The sequence below is a fragment of the Trachurus trachurus genome, assembly GCF_905171665.1.
Source record: "Trachurus trachurus genome assembly, chromosome: 22".
NCBI lineage: Eukaryota > Metazoa > Chordata > Actinopteri > Carangiformes > Carangidae > Trachurus > Trachurus trachurus.
In genome coordinates, this window is record NC_139907.1 from 22,749,804 (window position 1) to 22,769,686 (window position 19,883).

Consider the following 19,883-nt stretch of genomic DNA (forward strand, 5'->3'; position numbering starts at 1 on the left):
ACAAAAGATATTTGCTGTTGCATTTAAAGGGATAGTTCAACATTTTGGCAAATTGGCCCATTGCCATAATCCCTATAGTCATAGCAGTGCGAGCTATTTTTAGAACGGCTGAACCGAGCCACGAGCTGTTATGCTAATGTGATTTCTCTGTTTCCTTCATCAAACTCAGCAACAACTCCAAAACACTCTCGTGGACAAGTTGTGACCTGCACATTCACCACGCTATGAGATAATAATGGAACATTACGAGGCGGAGTTGTTCTTGAGGCAAATGCAGAGATAAGATAAGAGATAAGACTGCTTGCCGGAAAATTGCCCCTAGCAGGACGCGCATCGCTCTTTTGCATGAATTTACCTCGAACGCAACTCCGTCTTGTAACGTTCCGTTATTATCTCATAGCGTGCTGAATGTGCAGGTCACAACTTTTTGAGTTGTTGGAATGTGTATTCGATGAGTTTGATGAGGGAAACCAAGAAATCCCATTAGCCTCCGTAGTGTAGCTCTGCGGCTCGGTTCGGCCATTCTAAAAATAGCTTACACCGACAGTCAAAGGTAACGAACCTACTGTACTGCTATGACTATAGGGATTATGGCAATGGGCCAATTTGCCAAAATGTTGAACTATCCCTTTGGTTGGAACACAAAGTTCAATGTGATCTGCAGTGGACTTGAGATGTGCCTCTATGAAAAATGTATCAAACTATGATTCCCAACCAGGGTCCAGATGGTCCTGACATAAAAGTGTTGTCAATGTCATGCATTACCTTTGTATGACTAGAACAGAGTAACACAGTGTTCAACAGGAAGAGCAGTCAGCTTCAAAAGACATTTAGCTGAGCAGAGTAGTGCAGAATAGAGTAATGACCGGGTTATCTGGGGACGTCGGAACATAACTGAAGTTCTGGCAGCATCACTGAATCAATGTCCACTGACCCTCCCACACTGATCCTCTGTCTGATGTCTGTGCTGCCGGGGAGTGAGCCAACTCATTATATCGACTGCACACTAACTGCTTCTAAAATGCTTTGTCTGTGGTTTTTTTTTTTTATTATTATTCATTTTAATTGATCAAAGAGCTCCAAAAAAGTGAGTGTAAGAAGTCTTGAATTATTAAGGGAGAGCAAACTGAATTTGTATGGGCTTTGTCGCTCTCTTTTTTTTAAAAAAAGTTTTAAAAGCAGCAAATACATGCTTATTTATCACAAAGTCTCAGAGTCTCTGAGTTAATAAAGCCAAAATGAATTAGGGCTTTTGATGGATCAGGCTGTCAGCTCAGATCAGCTGTAGTTGAAGCATCTGACATGTAGAGCAGACGTGCAGCCAACAGTGTTAAGATTTTTAAAGAAACCAGAGTCGGAGAGGGAGGTGAATAAAACAGGTAAGAACTTGCCTAAATGAAGATAAAACAGCTAAGGAATCAACAACTACTGATAAACACACTTCACCTCAGCATACCTATACCACAAGCCCCTCCCTCTCAGGAGTCTGCGGGTCCCCCATTAGATTTTTCTGCCCTTGACAAATGCAATCCTTTGTGAGCCTTGGGGCATTTTCCAGAAGCTCACACTGAGTTGAGACGGGTAAAAACTGGATTTAGAAACTGGAGATTGTAGGCTTAGGTGAAGCTGTAGGTAGGTAAGGCAGCTCTAAACAACACATAACTTGCTCTCTGTCTAAATTGAAAGCTTACAGGGAAAGCCATGGTCCAGACTCATGTCACTGTGTTAAACCAGATGGCGATGCTTAGAATATGGATACTGTGAAGAGAAACCATCAGCATGTTGGGGGGGGACACAGCAACACTGGTAGGAATGTTGACCCATTGACGGACCACATAGTCATTTCAGTTATATATAAGTATCCTTTAGGGAGAGTGACACAGCATCCCTGCCTGTAAGCAACCAGTAGATCAATTACTGCCATCATCCGCCCAACTGTTCATGAATAATAACAATTCATATAGTCTATAATAACGATTAATATATTCATATGTGGTAATTATCCACAGCAGGTCTCATCAAAAGGGTTGTCAGAAGTACCTTTTCATGGACAAACATGTTAAATGGGATTATCCTCTGGGGACTAAAGTATTGAAGCAACCAAAATGAGCAATTACAACAAGCACACATCCTGCCAAAGACATTGATGAGTTTTGATGCCTTGTCATCCAGCACAGAATGCATGATAATGTCCTTTCATTTTAATGTTCATCCTTAAATATCCCAACAATTGTAATGATTATATTGTGTATCTCTTCCCTGTCAGTCGCTGCCCTGCACCTGTGGCATCTCCCAGACACGAACCATGACCATGTTGGACGGCACCTACAGCGAGGCGGACACCAACAGCCTAGCTGGATACACCGAGGAGCCCATGGTCCCTGAGGTGGAACACGAAGAGATGCACGAGGTTCCGGAGAAACCCGAACACATGGTGGTCCACCTGTCGGTGAGCAGCGAGTCCACCACCACCAAGAAGAAGAAGAGCCTGCGCGGTCTCAACATCATCCAGAATACGCATGCCATTGACAAATACTCCCGGATGATCTTCCCTGGTTCATACATCTTCTTCAACCTTATCTATTGGTCCGTCTACTGCTGAGAGACACCTCCGAGTCAGGACTGCGGCAAAGAGAGAGTGACACAGTGACAGTATGAATGCTGCATCAATATGGGATATTTCTGGACAAATCATAAGAGCCATGTTGTACTGTATGTGTGGTGCTGGTAGATCATTATGTTTAAGGCCTTGGACGGTGAAAGAAAAAAAAAAAGCTCAGATGGAGACTTTGGGACTGATTGGACCACCCCTTTTTGATTTTTTTTTCCACATGCAGCACTTTGAATGTTCAGTAATGCTCTAAACAAAAACATAGACAGTAATCATTTATTAAGTGTTTTGAAGCTACTGATGCTAATTCTCAGTTATTTTCTCTTTGTCATCTGCTGTATAAAAGTTCTCCGTCCTCATTACTGCTGTTCCTGAAATAGTTCCTACTCACTTTTTGTATTTTACATGCAACATTTTGCATCATGCTGTTACTCAGTTAGGTTTCTGTAAATATGTCTCTGAAATGATCGTCAAGCTGAAAATCACTGATCGATTATGAAGGTTTTTGACCCATCGGTCAGCATGACTTTGTATGAACAGTAATTACTGTTTAATACCAAGGTAACAAACTCTGAAAATATTTTTAAGCCTGTTATGTCAGAAAATAACATTATCGGAGACTTTAAGTTGCTCTGTGACATTGTTTTTAGTGGTAGCCCTACTTTGAGCCAAATGCTAACAAAAGTAGGCCTAGGCTATCCTGTGCTAGCTTGTTTGTGTTCTAAATATCCAAAGTGTAGCCTATGCATCCACTACAGTTATGTGAGTATTAGGAGGTAAAGGCGTTTTCTGTAGGCTATGTTTTGCTTTCAACATTTACAGCTGTAAAAGGAAAAAAAAACAACTAACTAACTAACTAGCTAGCCCTGGACTGGCTCCTCACTGCTTGCCTGGCCTTATTTGCCCTGAGGATGATACTGCTCAGAGGAACTACTACAGTACACCACCTGCTACTGACAATAACCTACATTCAGCAGCAGAGAAAATGTCTCTAAACACACAGTTGGTTATGCTAATTGTATGCGACAGTGCAGAAGAAGACTACGAGATAAAGAGGACCAGTTAAAACTCTTAAAGATGGAAGCCTGTGTTGAAAGTGTGTAGGCTATTTCTGTTGGTTTTATTTATCAATTTGAGCAACATTATACAATATTACAGATATTTGATGATCTTGAGATAACAGGCCTAAAAATACCTGTGGCTTTGTAGACTTTACTTCATAACTGATTCAGTTATCATGTTATGGTGATTTTCTCTATAAGACTACTGTGACTTTTTGAGAAAGTGGCCTCTTGGTTAACTTTTGTGGCAAGTGGTAATTTGCACAACAGTGGATTGCATGAAGGACTGTTAAATCTTAGTCCTAGTTGCCTTACCATGTGAGAAGCAGTGGAAACCACATACAGTAGGGCACAATACTTGTACTATAATAGCTTGTTGGCCGATGGGACATTTTCTCCTGGGTCACTGTAGTGATTTATCCCAGTTAACAAAGTCAGTGAACAGAAGCTTAATGAACTCCACTGATGAATACAGACATTCATTCAGTATCACCTCAGAGCAACTGACCTATTTTCACTTTGACTGAAAAGTTTACTGCAGATTTGGGACACTTCCATATTGCACTAAAAGATGCTACAATGGCTGATTAATTTGATCTCTTGAAAAATACAAATTACCTTTTGAAGGTAGGCCTACGGTGTGACCCACATCTCACTCACATTGTGATGTATTGACTTGGCTTATTACTGTGAATCTGAGTGGCGATGAACACAGCTCCCCACTAAAAAAAAAAAAAAAAAAAAAAACTATGATTGTTCATCATTTGTGCATTTGTGAGTTCACATGTGTGCATTCAACGTGACAATGTTCCACAGAGAACCAAGATTGTTTTTTGGTTCTTGTTGTTTTTATTTATTTATTTATTTATTCTTTCTGAAAAGCTGCAACACATTAGTGAGGTTTTCTGTCGGTGAATATCCGCTACTGTACTGTTTGGTAAAATCTAAACATCTCATCACTTAACAAAGGCAAAAGATCCATTTATGTTAGCATTCAACCACTGGTCTGGTTACGATTCATGGAGTATACTGTATGAAGGCTAACAAACTAATTATACCGTTCACATTAATCATCAAGAAGGTGCTCAGGTTTTACTAACCAGTACATTGATATTTTATACACCAGTTTGTATTATTATATTGTTTTTTATTGTGTTTCGCTTAGAAAGACTTAAGACAGCAACAAAGTTCAGCTAGTGCAACAGAGGCTCGGAGTCTATGTATGATGAAGACCTCAGAAAAAAAAAAAAATCTTGATAAAACACATTAGCATTTCAGACAACTAAACTTTTACCAGAGCTGAAAACAGAATCTTGCATCTCATTTGAGCATATTTAAATGTCGCTGTCGAAAGTGTAGCCAGGATGTTTGATCTATTTAAAGTTTTATTCACTGCCATACTTAACTGTTGGTTTATTAATTCCCTTTGATAATCCAATGCCATTTATTCCTGAGTATTTGATGAAAATGAACCCAGTTCAATCAGCATTAAGGATGAGGTATAGGCAGTAGAAACACACCCTTTCAGTCATGTCTTCTGAAACGATATGTTTTCTGAAATCTTGTGTTTTATGCAATGGTTTCAAGAGACAGGGAGGTGGTCTCTAACTTTGGTCCCCTCTGTATGTTCATTGTATTATCTATAACCGCTGACTGTCCACATGATGAATGTGGTCATCAATTGGCTATGGATTTAAACCTAAGGTATGACAGTACTGAGCCACCGTACCACCTGAGCTGTCTAGACATGATTTCTGACATTTTGTTTTGCACCACAGGACCACTGCACTTCTACCAAAGTGAAATGTCAAAATTTAGAACACCTCCATTCTTCCAGCTGTTACTAAAAAGTACACTACTGGATTATAACTGCTGAAAGTTCGGTAACAACTGACAAAGTGGTTTCTTCTAAACCTTTTGACCGGTAGGCGTACATTCACAAGATGGTAAAAAAAAAAAAGAAAGAAAAAAAAGTGAAATTATTCCTGTAAATTGTAATATGTTGGAGTCATATATGTTTTAAGTTCTTTTGGCCCAGAGGCCCTCTTGAAAACAGACAAACAAATATTTTATTTATTCTTTAAGTCATTTCATATTCAATTGAATACTACAACATACTGGTTGTTTTAAAGAATGTATTATAACAGTGTACATATAAGCTTTACATAATGATTTGTATATTAGTGTAGCCATTTATAGATCAACCAAATTGCACTATGTCTTATTTAGACAAATACAGCCATTTGAATATAGATGCTATGATCTGATGATACATTAATTGATAATTGGGTAAAAGTGTTCACATTTGATGTCTGCAGTGAAGCTTTATTCATTCACACTGTTGCAGTATGCAGATTTATAAAAAGTTGTACCTTTTTGGAAGTTGTTGTTCCCATTTCATTAAATATGAAGGCTGTGGTTGAAATGTACTGTAGGTCCATCACTATAACACATCCATGAGTTGCTGTTGACACTTAAGAATGTTGCAATGTATTTATTGGGGGATATTAAAGATAATTATGATGAACTAATCATGCATTTGATTTAGAGTGTACACATGGGGCACTTTTGGTCCTGGTCTAGTCAACACCCAACATGTGAGTGCTAAATGGACCGAAGGATGCATGATAAAATGTTTGTTTTTTTTAGTGCTGGGAAAAGCTGCCTGAGTTCTTCAAGTCTTGCCACACACTGAGGCTGATGTGGAGAATGCATTTCAGATCCAGCATTTTCAGGTTTGCTCATCACGCTGCCAAGCTGCCGACAGCTACACGAAAATCTTTCATCTCATTTTCCAAATCATCTCCACAGAATCAGCATGTGGTGAAGCTCTGGGAAAATTACAGTTTGACTGATCTGACGCCCATACTTAAAGCTGCACTAATCAGAGTTTTATTCCTAACAATGGGTCAAATGTCTTGTGTGAAAGGAAAGGCTCGCAGTAATGAGCCCAACAGTTATCACCAACTCTGCAGCTCCCATCAGCTCCTCAGAGCCGTTCGGTCTCTTTGATTGTTGTGTATTTCATTGTTTCGATTTTACAGCAACAGCAATTGACTCAAAGCACAGACAATATTTGAGGTCAGCTGGTTAACACTGCTAAACAACTACATATTTCTCTTGGGATTTGTTGGAGACCAATCCAGAGCTGAAAAAAGACTTTAATTTAGCAGACATAAATATGCCTCCAGGTGAACAGTAATGTTGCTGTGTCCCTGTGTAGTTGTTTGCTAAGATGTTAGCTGGATCAACCTCCGCAATTAACAGGCAAAGTTTCAGCTTGTTGGAAAATGATGCATGATGCAGAGGTTGAAATAAGATAATACAAGTAATCAACAACGACTTCCTCTCTGGACCTAAACTGATTGTTAAAAAAAAAAAAAAAAAAGCTGATTGCTTTGTAAAGAGCAGTTTTGAAGCTGAGAGTGAGCTGGTGGGGCCTGACTCTGCCCCGCTCCCACCAAATCCAAAAAGGGGCAAAGGGCTGATGGTTTGTGTTGTGTATACACTCACCCACCTGCTTAACACCCATAAATAGTTGCAAACTATTTTACAAATTTCTTATCTGAGTGTTTCAGTTGTAAGCAGCTCAGCTTTGCCAACCTTTAGCATGGCATGATGCCACTCAGGTGGCAGAGACCCAAGACTCAAGTCACATTATGAGAGACTAGACCATAGACAGTGCTGGAGAAATAAGGTTTCTTACATTGTTCAAGACTCTGTTGGACATGTACTCCTGAGACCTGGTCTCTTGTTGACCCCTTGGCCTAATGGAAGACCCCAGGCCAGGCTTGATCCAACCCACCACTAAAGAAAGACGGATGAAAACGTGTAGTAAAACAGCTACCACGTTTAAATCTACCCGGGTACAGTCTGTCGGTATACAAAGTAAAAACGCTTGATGTTTTCTTGGATCATTCAATGTTTCTGTCACTGGAATCATAATGGTGGGGGCAGATGATGGACAGAACTAAGAGGCTCTGTATGAAGAGTGTAAGGAGAAGCCTGATTTACCTAACATGAGAAAAAAAAAGTGTCCAACATGAGAAGAAGTCACCATTTTCAAGCCAATGAGGCTCAAGCAGCTCTGTTCTGAGAGCTGACACAGTGTGATGTTGCTTTACCATACACCAGATACACAGTGGAGCTCCTGACAGCAGCTCAGAGCCCAGAGTGTGGAGCTGCAAGATGACACAAACAGGTGCTCATGAATATGTATCACATGAACACACATGGCTCTGAACCGGATCAGCTTGTGGGCGAGCTGATTTTCTGTACGTATGTCAGCAGCAACAGTCATCCACCTACGCAACAAGTAGAGATTCACCTGCGCATTCAGTGCAGTGTCCTGACATTTTATAAGACCTGGTTCTCATAAACTTCTGACATTCAGACTGACCCTAATCTCTCCAGCAGTTTTTACACTGTGAGATTTAAATCTGGTGTCCCGTGATGACTTTTACATGCTGTGCACCAGAAGCAATGCATTTCACCTTCTATGTGTAGCTTACAGGTGCCTCTCAATAAATTAGAGTACAACTGTCAGGTCAGCAGTCTTCCCCATGATAGTGTAGCCTACTGAACCAGAGGCTCAGGAAAAGGAAAAGTGTTTTGAGTTAATTAGCTGAATTGATAATGTGACACCATTAGGTTATAATAGTGAACTTTTTCATAATATTCTATACTGATTTTTGGGTTTTCATAAGTCATAATTATTAGGCTACAATTAAAAGAAACAGACATGCAATATTTCTGTCTGTGTTTAATTAATGTATGAGTTTCATCACTTTTTTGAACTACTGAAATAAATTAACTTTTCAACTTTTTTAATTTATTAGGATGCACCTGTATATTGTAAACATAGGGTTCACTTGTACCATTACATATCTTATAAACATACAGTAGGATAACTGAAATAATCCATCATGTGAAAATACAGAAAATCTATAACAATAATCTATAAAGCTAGTAGAATATGAATCAACACCTATAATTTCACATATTTGTTATAATAATTTCATTTAATACATCCTATAAAGACAGTTTTGTGAGTTGATGCTCTCCTATCTGAAAATTTGCTGAATCATATAGTCCTTGAAGTCAGCATGAACCATATAATCATACAGAATGTTCAGGAAGAATGGTGCTCATCCTCCAGGAGAGATCAGACTTAATCATACAGCCGTGTCTACTCTGTCTGCTGCTGTGTGATCATCTACGGATAGAGAGTCAGTGTCATGAACTGTGCTTTCCATTTGGTTTGCTCAGCCTGGCTACTCTAACATAGCTAAACAGGCACTGTTTTCATGTTCATCATGCCATTTTCATTTTTTTGGGGTTGGGCTCTTGTGCTTTGATTTTGTACAAAACTGCGTTCCAATTGGCGAAAATGAAAACAACTGGAGTTCCTGAAGATTTTGTATCTTTTAATTAGGACTAATTATTTCAATTTCTATAGTGAGTGTGATCAAATTCAAAGTGAACCTACTGGTAGCCTAGGCTAGTAATCTGTCATGTTGCCAGCAAGTCAGAGTAATTTGTTTTTCATGTTAGCAGCACGATAAGCCCAAATCAATTTAAACACCTGTGGTTCAATATTTTTGTCGCTGTGAACAAATTCCATCAAAAGACCAAAAACAATAACTTTTCTCAGTTAATTTATTTAACATAATAAATGCTAAATGCTTTAATATAGGCTAATTTATTGAAGAATGAAAATGTGCAGTCATTAATTCTTAGAGAATGTTTTAATTCATTATTTAGTTGTCTTTAGTGTTTAAATCTGGGAAAAGTTTTGGAGATCAAATGGAAAGTGGGCAGGACCTGTTGCTGTTCTTTCAACCAATAGGAACAGATGCATGTAAGGCGCCCTCCAGTTTGAATTTAGTGGCTGATGATCAACAGCTGTTGAGGATTTGTTATGGTACTTCTTCTGGTTCAATCTGGTCTGCTGGTGAGTTCAAATGCTGTCAGAAACACTTAAGTGTAAATATAACTTCATGAAAGAACAGTATGAACTGAACAGTCACAAATACAGAAACCATTTGAGCTGAAGTAAGTTTATTTCTTATGTATGTTTTTTTTTTTTTTGATGAATGACTCTCCCACATAGCAAAATAACTCTCTGTCATACTTAGGCCACATGCTTGTTTTCCTCTGGCCCAGAATGGTTGCACAGCACATGTCTGGCAAATACAGATGATTGTCAGATGCTGCCTCCAGATCTGTACCAAAATCTTCTGTCTGTCAGTCAATACCAGAGGATAGCTGGACTCTGATGTGGAAGCACAAAGCCATGAACCCTGGCAAACCTTTGGCTAATGGTTTATCTGATCCAGTATTCCTATCCTATAGATTTTTTTTTAAAATCATATTTTGTTTATTCTTGGAAAACCAAAGGATGCATTTCTATTCTATTAAAGACTTTAATAGAATAGAAATGCATCCTTTGGTTTTCCATTGTATTACAATCAGCACAATCTAATTTATTGAATAAACGTTGTAATGCGAAGCTTTGATGTTTATTTTATTATTACATTTGAAACACTTTCCAGGAGTTGAAATTTCCTTGGACACCGATCGTTTTGTGTAGAATAATCAACAACTGTTACATTTCTTTCTCATTTTCCGTACGGTGTTGTGCTTTACGAGATGTCCTTGAAGGCAGCATGACAGGCTGCTTTGACTCCAGCCCCCGGCGGCCTCGGCGCTCTCTACTTCCTGCCTGCCATAACTTTACTGTACACAACACAGCAGGCAGCAGTTGACAGCAGCGGGGTCATCTCACCTGATGAACACAAATCCGTGAGTGTTTCTACTCTTCCAAAGCCGAACCCGACCAATACATCTGACTGTTGTTTAGCTTAGCTTCCTGTTAATAGGCCTATCTCCACCCACCAATCCGGAGAACTCCTCTTTTTAGCCTCTCTCGCTCCCACCAGCTCTACATTAGATTACTGTTCTATAACGAGTCGCACAGATCTACTCTAAACTCCTACAGTATGTAGCCGGAAACGTAACCGTAAACCTATGCGGTGCTAACGTGCAGTGGACTAGCATAGCTCCAGACTGAACTTAACAACACTGCTATTCAAACAGACTGCAGACACTCAGTGACAGAGGACAGCACGTATGATGCGAGCTCGTTGCAGATATGTGAAATAAACACCAAGTGGTGTAAATGAAACACCAGCTGCAAGTATGAATGAGCTAATTTCACACCTGTTTTCGTTACAGTCTGCATGATTTACTTGGAAGTTGATTAAGTCTATTTAGAATGCTGAGGACGATAATTCTAGAATTCTAAGTATGCAAACATAAATTCTATAACGTAAATATTAGAAATTCTAGAATTCTAAATGAGGAAACATTAGAAATTTTACAACTTTATAAATAAAAGGTCTAGAATTCTATCTAAGGAAATAATTGGAAATACATAGAAATTCTATATTTAAACCATGCAAATGTTAAAAGAAAAAGGGAAAACTACAGTGGAGGTAGGCTATATTCCATCAAAGTGCTATCTTGCCAATAAAATAACCTTTTTAAATGGAGTGATGTTTGGTCAGCATTGAAGACATTGAGTAGTTAATATCCATGTTTTCAGAGTCTGAGTCAAAGGCAGCAGACACTTGGGAGAAGGAATGTTGTGTGAGGGAGAAATGAGTCATACAGGAAAATGGCTTGTGCCATCTGAGTTGTACTTTCCCTCAGAAATCTTGTGGTGCCTCTTTGTGCCTCTGCAGAGCCAGGACTCCTCCCTACACACATTTTATTGCAGGCTCTTGAAAACCTCTGTCAGTTGTTTTCACTCTCAGATTTTGCTCCCAGCGTTTAGAGGGGCCAAGTGAGTTCAGAACTGGCAGTTCCCATGTTCTTGTCAACCCATACAGTAATAATAAAAAAATACATAAGAAAAAAAAAGCAGTGTTTCATTAAAATCATTTCATGATCTCTATCTCTTATTATGTAAAGAAGATTGTAAGTAAATCTAGAATGGATACTATTCTCTTGAACAATGTCAAAATAAAAGGAAAGAGATCCTGACTTTTTGCTTGAACCTACATTTCATGATACAACCACTATCATCTTTATGTTGGCCCACACTTACCCTATAAATGGCCGTATCTTTTAAGACTTCACGCTCGCAGAATGATGTGTCAGCTGATGTTGAGTCTGACCTCTGTTGTTCTCCTCAGGCCCAGGACTGACCATGACACAGCAGGAACAGCAGGAGTTCACGGAGAGCCTGGAAGCAGCCCTCTGCTGGATGCGGGCCGTCCAGGAGAGGCTCAAGGCTAACGACAACACCCAGGGACCCCGAGATGCCCTGGAGGCCCGACTCAGGGAGACAGAGGTTAGATTCTTCGCCGACTGTTTTGACCCTTCACCTCCGACCCCTGCTACTACTTTAGTCTTCAGTCATCCAAACTGGAGACAGCTGCAGAGTTTGGACTTTGCACAGTGTTCACTTTCTATAGATACTTTTAATGGGGAAACAAACAAATGAAGAGAATCACAAAAAACTATATAGATATAGATAGAATTCATTTAAAAATCAATCTGAAATCAATAAATACAGTTCCCATAAGAAAATGATTTCCTTAGTGAATAAAAACACCTGAAGTAGGCTATCTCCCTTAGAAACCAAGTATCTTTGTGATATTTTTAATAACTATATAGATATAGATAGAATTAATTTAAAAATCAATCTGAAATCAATAAATACAGAAATGATATTATAATAGCATAAAGACTTTTGTTTTTAATTGAAACATTTCTTTGTGCACTTGTAAAATACTGCAGCACTGTAGATACAGTACCCTTGTTCACGGTAATGAGCAGGAGAAATGTGTGTCTGGCTCTCAGATGAGTTTTTTTTTAGAAAGTGCTCTTTTATTGATGATAATTAAAGTGTAATTATCACAGCAGTTACTAAAATGTATTGAACAATGAATCTATTTACTAGCTGCCATTCATTCCTTCAGTTATTCATTCTTAATTGTCCAATTTTTTCCAGCATCAACCTGCGTCATCACTCTTTTCCATTCATATGTGTATTTATAATATCTAGCCTATGTGAGCCGTGGCATTGACAGCTTTCATGTCTCCAGGAGCCCCTTGCATATGAAGACAATAAGTGCAGGTGGAACACTTGCTAAATTTGTATCAAGATGAATGTAGAGTTTCCTTGTGTATTCCTATGTAAAATTAGTGTTTAGTGTTTTCCTGATGGTCACCCAGTATTGGGGGGAGCAAAAAACAAACAAAAACCAAAAGTCACAGAGCGCCTGCCCTGCTCTCCCCGCATTAGAAACAAACACTTGTTGTGATGATTTCTTTACAAAACTAAACAGTCAGAGATATTATGGACATTACCACTGCACTGCTCGACCGTTTATTTTTGTAAAGAAATCATCACAACACGGAAAAAGTGTTTGTTTCTGTGGCGGGGAGAGCAGGCGCTCTGCGATCGGATAGTAATGTCTTTCCAGGACGTTTCAGAGTTCGGTTATCTGAGGTGAGTGATTACATGCAAAAACACAAAGTTTATACTGTTTATACTGTTTACTGTATTGAGTGTTTGTTGTGGTTGAAAAAATTGCCCCCATAGTTTAGCGTTGTGGCTATCCCGAGCGCCGTCTGGCGTAACTCTGGTTTGCCTGCATCAATTTTAGTTGCGTTTTTTGTTCCCCCCAACACTGGGTGACCATCAGAACAACGATTTAGGGGTCAAAAATCACCGGAATTCTCCTCTAAACCAGCTCTTGCTCCTAAGATGTTCCAGGAATTTCTTTGAGGATGTTCCCACCTGTCATTCTTCCACTGGACAGGTGAATGCCTCCCGCCCTGCTTGTGAGAACACACCCTGACTGACTGGATCAACCACTGTGATGTTGTCAGGCTGGTCCCTGTTTGCCTCCAGCCTGCCTGTCTGTCTGCCTCCAGGTTTTTGGCCAGCTTATGCAGGGCCCAGTCACGGCACCATCCATACCGATGCTGCGTCATTGCTGGTTTTATTGCTCTCCTCTTCCATCTTCACAACCCCAGAGATCCCAGGGTTTCTCCTTTTCCTTCCTGGTGACTTTACCACGGCCTGGCTGCAGTAATCAACAAGTTCCCGGTGTTTGAGTCGATTGATGGCCTGGTCTACTGCCTGTTTGTTTTACATTCCACTTGCAGTACGAACTTAGACCTCGGTGATTTAAGCAGACGGGTCGGGGGATTGTCTAAGCTTAAACAGGAGCTTCACCTCCTGCTGTTTGTGTCCAAAGATAATAGCCACAAACAGCCTGTTTCTGGTATTGACTGTTGGGGCCGTTGTGGTTTTGTGGAGCTGTAGTGGACCTGTTAGGAAGGCTGGGACTAAATACACTTGTTTGTGCAAATATCCTGTAAGTTTGACTTGAAGTTATAATCACTGCCCAAGGTGTTTCTTCAAAGTTTTCACTTTGTCCATATGGCTTATATTATTAAATGTAGAATGATGCAGAAGGGTTAAATCTGCAGCAAAACAAAGTGAGGAAGCAGTAGAAATACTTTTTCACAATCCCTTCTGTCTTTGAGAAACAGTTTATTTTCACATCTCATTTTATTTCTTTGGTTTTGTCGTTACATTCATTTTTAATCAAATCTTTAAGTTCTCAGGTATTTTAAATTTACTGTTACGGGGTATTTTGGACATCAAGTGATGACACTTACTGTCAACGATCTCCTTTTAAAGCAGAAGTAAGCGATCCGGTCGTTTTGGCTAACTTCTTGTCATCCGATGGAATTAGCAGTCCCCGCCCTCGTCCCTACGTCACCACATTCACGCGCATCCCTTGGCTGCACACACAGAGGACCGCCCCTTTATGCCGTTCTCTCTCCTCATTGGATAAAGGTTGTAGGATACAAGGAAAGTTTTCTCCTCGGCTTAAAGCAGAGCAGAGTGACTGACAGACCCGTGTTTCGGACCAAACACTCTATATAAGTGATTGCTGTCGGATGATAGAACTATTTAAGACTTATATTAACACAAACATTCTGCTTACTTCTGCTTTAAGGAAAGTGAGTCATTACTGCGACAAACATGGCAGGTTCTGTTCCACTGATACGGTTTAAAATGATAAAATGATGAAATAATAAGTAATGCTTTCTGTGTCCTTGTTGTGAATCCGCAGAAAATCCATCAGTCAGAGCACGAAGGTCGCGTGAAGATGGACATGGTGCTGGTGGCAGCCGAGAACCTCCTGCAGAGCGGAGATGAAGAGCTGAAGAACCACACCCACGCTAAGCTCAAAGAGCTGAAGAGCCTGTGGGAAGAGACCTGCACCTACATCATCCACTGTCACAGGTGCTGCTCCACCCAGTCCAGACTAACTTAGACCACTTCAGGTGCACTGCAGTGATTAGAGGGTGTCTGACATCCGATGGCGGCTTTGGTTGGATCCAGCGTTCAGCTTTTAATGCTGTGTTTTGAATAGTTGGGGTGTGTGTTTTCAGCTAACTGTCCCACACCAGAACGATCAAAGAAAAACCACATACAGCATCAACAGGCTCAATTCTAAAGGTGTTTGACTATTTACCTCTATTTGACTATATTTTATAGAATAAAAACCACTAGACTGTGAAAATAGGGACATTCTAAAATGATAGTTTCACTTACTTTCATTGTGATGTTTAAAAATTTTACAAACAGCCTATCAAATAAACACACATTTCCTGTGTGTTGCAAGGTTATTATAGTTTTACAATTTTCATTAGTTTTTATTTTCATTGAGTTTTTCCGTTTGCTTTTTTATTTCAGTTTAGTTTTAGTTAGTTCAACAAGTGATTAAGCAGGTTTAGTTAAATTTTTATTTTTGAGGAATTGACTATTTTATACTTAGTTTTTATTCAGTCTTAGTTTTTCAGGTATTAGGAGAAAGCCTCTGTGAGACCTCTGAAGATGAACTTCCAAATTTGTGAGATATTTCCCTTTTAGTTGCATCCCATAAATGTTTCCACCACTCCTCATCACGTTACATTCACTCTTATCTACCTGTGGGTTGTATTCAAAATCGTCCCATATTGAGCTATGGCGTTTTCTTCCTGCAACTTTAGCTATCTCTAAGAAACCTAAAACTAAGCTAATGTTATCTGCAATTGAGTTTAGTTTTAGTTAGTTTTGCATTGTAGTTTTTATTTAGTTCTCGTTTGGAAAAATGTGTCTTTTTTTTTCATTTCAGTGTTAAGTAATTTTTTTTCACTGCTAGTTTTAGTCTACTCTATAACTATAATAACCCTGGTGTGTTGTTTCACCTCACGCCCAGTCGAATCGAGTGGGTGTGGCTCCACTGGAGCGAGTACCTGAAGGCCTACGAGGAGTTCGAGCTGTGGCTGATGAAGCAGCAGCGCAGCCTGGACGTCGGGGCGGAGCTGCAGCTGGGGGTGAAGGAGAAGCTCTGGCAGGTGGACCAGCAGAGGGTGGTAGTGAGCGACATCCATGGCCAGGCGACGCTGTTGGAGAGGCTGCTGGACGAGGCCGCCTCGCTGCACAACAGAACCCAGGACCCCAGCGTGGAGCCCCAGGCCCAGGAGAGGCTGCAGGAGGCCTACAACGACGTCAGGGACAGAGCTGAGGTGAGGCCTGGAGCTCCTGCTGCTCCTCAGCCTGGAGTTGAATATGTTCATATTTCAGACTTTCAGTCTACAAAGTTTCAGGTTTGAGTTTGAGTTTATTTCGATCAGCAACATTTACCACTATCAGAAAACCCCCCATCCCATCCCCAAAGAAAGTGTACATAAGGCTGACTGAAAGGGTTAAGGCTGAAGCTAACTAGCTTGTAGATGCCCTGACCTTTAAACCTTTAAATCCTTTCTCCAGAATAATGTTTTTTTGCATTGCTTTGATCTCATCAGGTAACTTACAGTATCCCACAGCTTCACCCCATAGACAGATGCGCACATGCTTTTCAGAAGTATGAACAATTGGTTGTTTGAAATTTCGTCTTCCTCTTAGATCATATTCCCCTTCTCTATCACTAAATTTTTAATTAAAGTAATTTATACAAAATTTGAGTGATTTTGAACTCTACTAACTCTACTCTATCTTCCAGTGTCAGTGATTTTATAAACAGTGCATTGGTGTGTTCATGATAACCTGCATTGTTCATTATCCCCAGAGAGGGTGTATGACACACAACGCAACAAAATCTATTCTCACCTACAAAGTATTATCATACAGCTGATTTGCAATACAGCTGTCCTATAGATAGATAGATAGATAGATAGATAGATAGATAGATAGATAGATAGATAGATAGATAGATAGATAGATAGATAGATAGTACTTTATTAATCCCCTACAATGTACAGAGGGTGACTGGCATCACCCATGATAGCCAGTAGTTTGTTCAAGGATCTTCTCTCAGCAACTGTCACCAGAGAGTCCAGTTTCCTGCTACACAGAGCCACCTTGCCTGATCAGTTTGTCCAACCTGTTGGAGTTCTTCTTCGATGCGCAGCCACACCCCGAGGTACTTGTAGTTACCTACAATCTAGACCTTGTCGCCCCCGATCGACACTGGATGTGGACGTGGTCTGGACCTTCCAAAGTCTATGACCAGCTCCTTAGTCTTTGAGGTGTTGAGCTGTAGATGGTTTCTTTCGCTCCAGGCAACAAAGTCTCTTATCAGACTTACTTCAGAGTGTGCAGCATGTGGTGATGATTAAAGGAGGAAACAGCAGAGAGACTCAGGAGGAGCCAGTTGTGACCAGAATCGGAGACATGCAGATGTCTCAGAACGGTCAGCTTCTCTTCTGTGTTTATGTTCTTTGTTAGCTTGTAACTGTCAGTGGCTGACACAGTGTTTGTGGTTGTGCTAATTCTCTCAAGAAGGTTTCAGGTTTGTTTTGTCATAGTGGTGTGGGGGGCTTTAAACAATAGTGTAGAGTTCATGTTAAATGCAGATATATACTGTAAATGAAACAGTGGACTTGGGTGATATCCAGAAATAAACATCTCAGTTAAAGGGATAGTTCAACATTTTGACAAACTGGCCCATTGCCATAATCTATATCGTTTTAGGAGTAGGTTCGTTACCTTTAATTGTCGGTGCAAGCTATTTTTAGAACGGCGGATTAGAGCCGCAAGCTATTCAGAGCTACGCTATGGAGGCTATTGGAATTTCTAGGTTTCCCTCATCAAACTCATCAAATACACAATCCAACAACTCCAAAATGCTCTTGTGGACAAGTTGTGACCTGCACATTCACCACGCTATGAGATAATAACAGAACGTTACGAGACAGGTAGGTACAGGTACAGTAAATTCATGCAAAACTGCTGATGCGCATTCCCGTCAGGGACAGTTTTTCGGCAAGCAGTCTCTGCATTTGCCTCGAAAACAACTCTGTCTTGTAAATCCATTATTATCTCAGTGAATGTGCAGGTCACAACTTGTCCACCAGAGCGTTTTGGAGTTGTTGGATTGTGTATTTGATGAGTTTGATGAGGGAAACCAAGAAATCCCATGAGCCTCCGTAGCGTAGCTCTGAGCAGCTTGCGGCTCTGCTCCACCGTTCTAAAAATAGCTTGCACCGACAATTAAAGGTAACAAACCTACTGCTATGACTATAGGGATTATAGCAATGGGCAAATTTGCAAAAATGTTGAACTATTTCTTTAAGCACAGATATCATAATGTATGATATTTTGGCAGTAGTGGGGAGGTTTCTAATTATATTGTTGTATTTTACATTTTGAGTATAAGTGATGCTGCCACTGACTGCAGTTAAAAGTCGCATTTACCACAATGAATAGTGAGAGAAGTGGTGAAATGAAGGACGAACAGCAGCAGGACGGACTGATTCATATCATGATAAGTATCACTCAGAGCAGGAAATATTTGATATTGCCAATCAGTCCAAGCCTAGTGTGGAGCCTTGGTGCAGTGTGTTGTGTTGCATAATGCAGCTGTGGCAGCTGTGCAATATGTGTTTACAAGCTAGAAAAAACAGTTTGTTTATTTCTAATGTTTTATCAGTGTAGTGTGTAGCACCTCCATGCAACTGGAACCAGTGGAGCTCTGAGCTGTAAACAGCGCTGTAGTTTGTGCACGTCAGTGATCGGGGTTTTTGTACCCGGTTCTGCTTCTGCTTGGATGAAGGCTACACAGCAGAAGATTGTGGCTTATGTAAACTACTCACAGTTCAGCCAATGTGTGTGCGTATATATGTGTGTGTGTGTGAAATAATTTTGAAGGCAAAAAGCACAGGAGGAGAGAAATCAAAGGGAATGAAAAGAACTAAACAAACACTCACAGATGGAAAATAGAACTGAACCATGAAATGAAAGCACATTCGTCCTCTTGACTAAAAGTCCAAAGAGTCCCTTTGTTTGAATGAGCAACAACATCTTTGAAACAGGAAGTGCGTGGCTTGAGAAACACTTGCAGTTGCAACAGCAGTGTTGTTCTGTCATTTTTCCAGACCGCCACAACCACATCCACGCACACAGACACACACAACAACACGCATAATGCATATCTTTGTATGTGGAAGGTCAAATTTGTGGCCATGAAGTCAAACAGCTGAAATGAGGTGATGATGATGTGTGTGTGTGTGTGTGTGTGTGTATGAATCCCAGGGCCCACTCCACATATACTGTATTTAGTCTATTCATCTGGATGTTGGATGAATATATGTTGCTGCTCGTCCTCTTTCCTCTCAGACAGCTCTTTCAAAAGTCAGTCGCACTTAATCGCACGCCCACATCAGTCTTGAATTCATGTGAACAGCCAGTCTGCTGCCAAAGCTGCGCTTCTGATTCCAAATGGGAGAGTTGTGATCTATAATGTGTTTTAAGGTTCCCTAGAATCAACTCCCACCTGTGAACCATCTCTATCTCTGTTTTTTGTTGTCTTAAATTTTTTTTCAATGTGCGGTTGAAGTGACAGACAAAGAATAATTCTCACGGGAGAATACGGCACCTCACCTCACCTTTGATGTGCTGCTAAAAATTACCACAAGCTTGTGTGTCTCCTGCCGCACTATAGGAGCGCCTGACTCTGCTTCAGAAGATGGCTGAGGAGCACCAGACGTACCAGAGCTGCGTTCAGAGGTTCCAGTCCTGGCTGCTGTCAAAGACCAAGGAGCTGACTGATATGATGGAGAGGGAGGAAACGTCTGAGAACAAGCTGAAAGCCTTACAAGTAAACCTCACTCAGTCACACTGGTGTCGCCACATT

General features: G+C 40.3%; 2 protein-coding genes across 2 annotated transcripts in view; both read left to right on the plus strand.

Annotated features, from left to right (window-relative positions):
- Positions 1-2,602, plus strand: part of gabrr2a (gamma-aminobutyric acid type A receptor subunit rho2a) — a gene marked incomplete at both ends in the record, with an annotated part of 55,151 nt that extends 52,549 nt beyond the window's left edge. The window contains one exon of the mRNA XM_083998963.1: positions 2,267-2,602. Coding sequence (XP_083855089.1) covers positions 2,267-2,602 — 336 coding nt within the window. The remainder of the gene's footprint in view (positions 1-2,266) is intronic.
- Positions 2,603-10,416: 7,814 nt separating this feature from the next.
- syne3 (spectrin repeat containing, nuclear envelope family member 3) overlaps positions 10,417-19,883 on the plus strand; it is a 64,009-nt gene continuing 54,542 nt past the window's right edge. Inside the window, exons 1-5 of the mRNA XM_083997614.1 lie at positions 10,417-10,476; positions 11,871-12,028; positions 14,835-15,007; positions 15,966-16,275; positions 19,692-19,847. Coding sequence (XP_083853740.1) covers positions 11,885-12,028; positions 14,835-15,007; positions 15,966-16,275; positions 19,692-19,847 — 783 coding nt within the window. The 5' untranslated portion in view covers positions 10,417-10,476; positions 11,871-11,884. The remainder of the gene's footprint in view (positions 10,477-11,870; positions 12,029-14,834; positions 15,008-15,965; positions 16,276-19,691; positions 19,848-19,883) is intronic.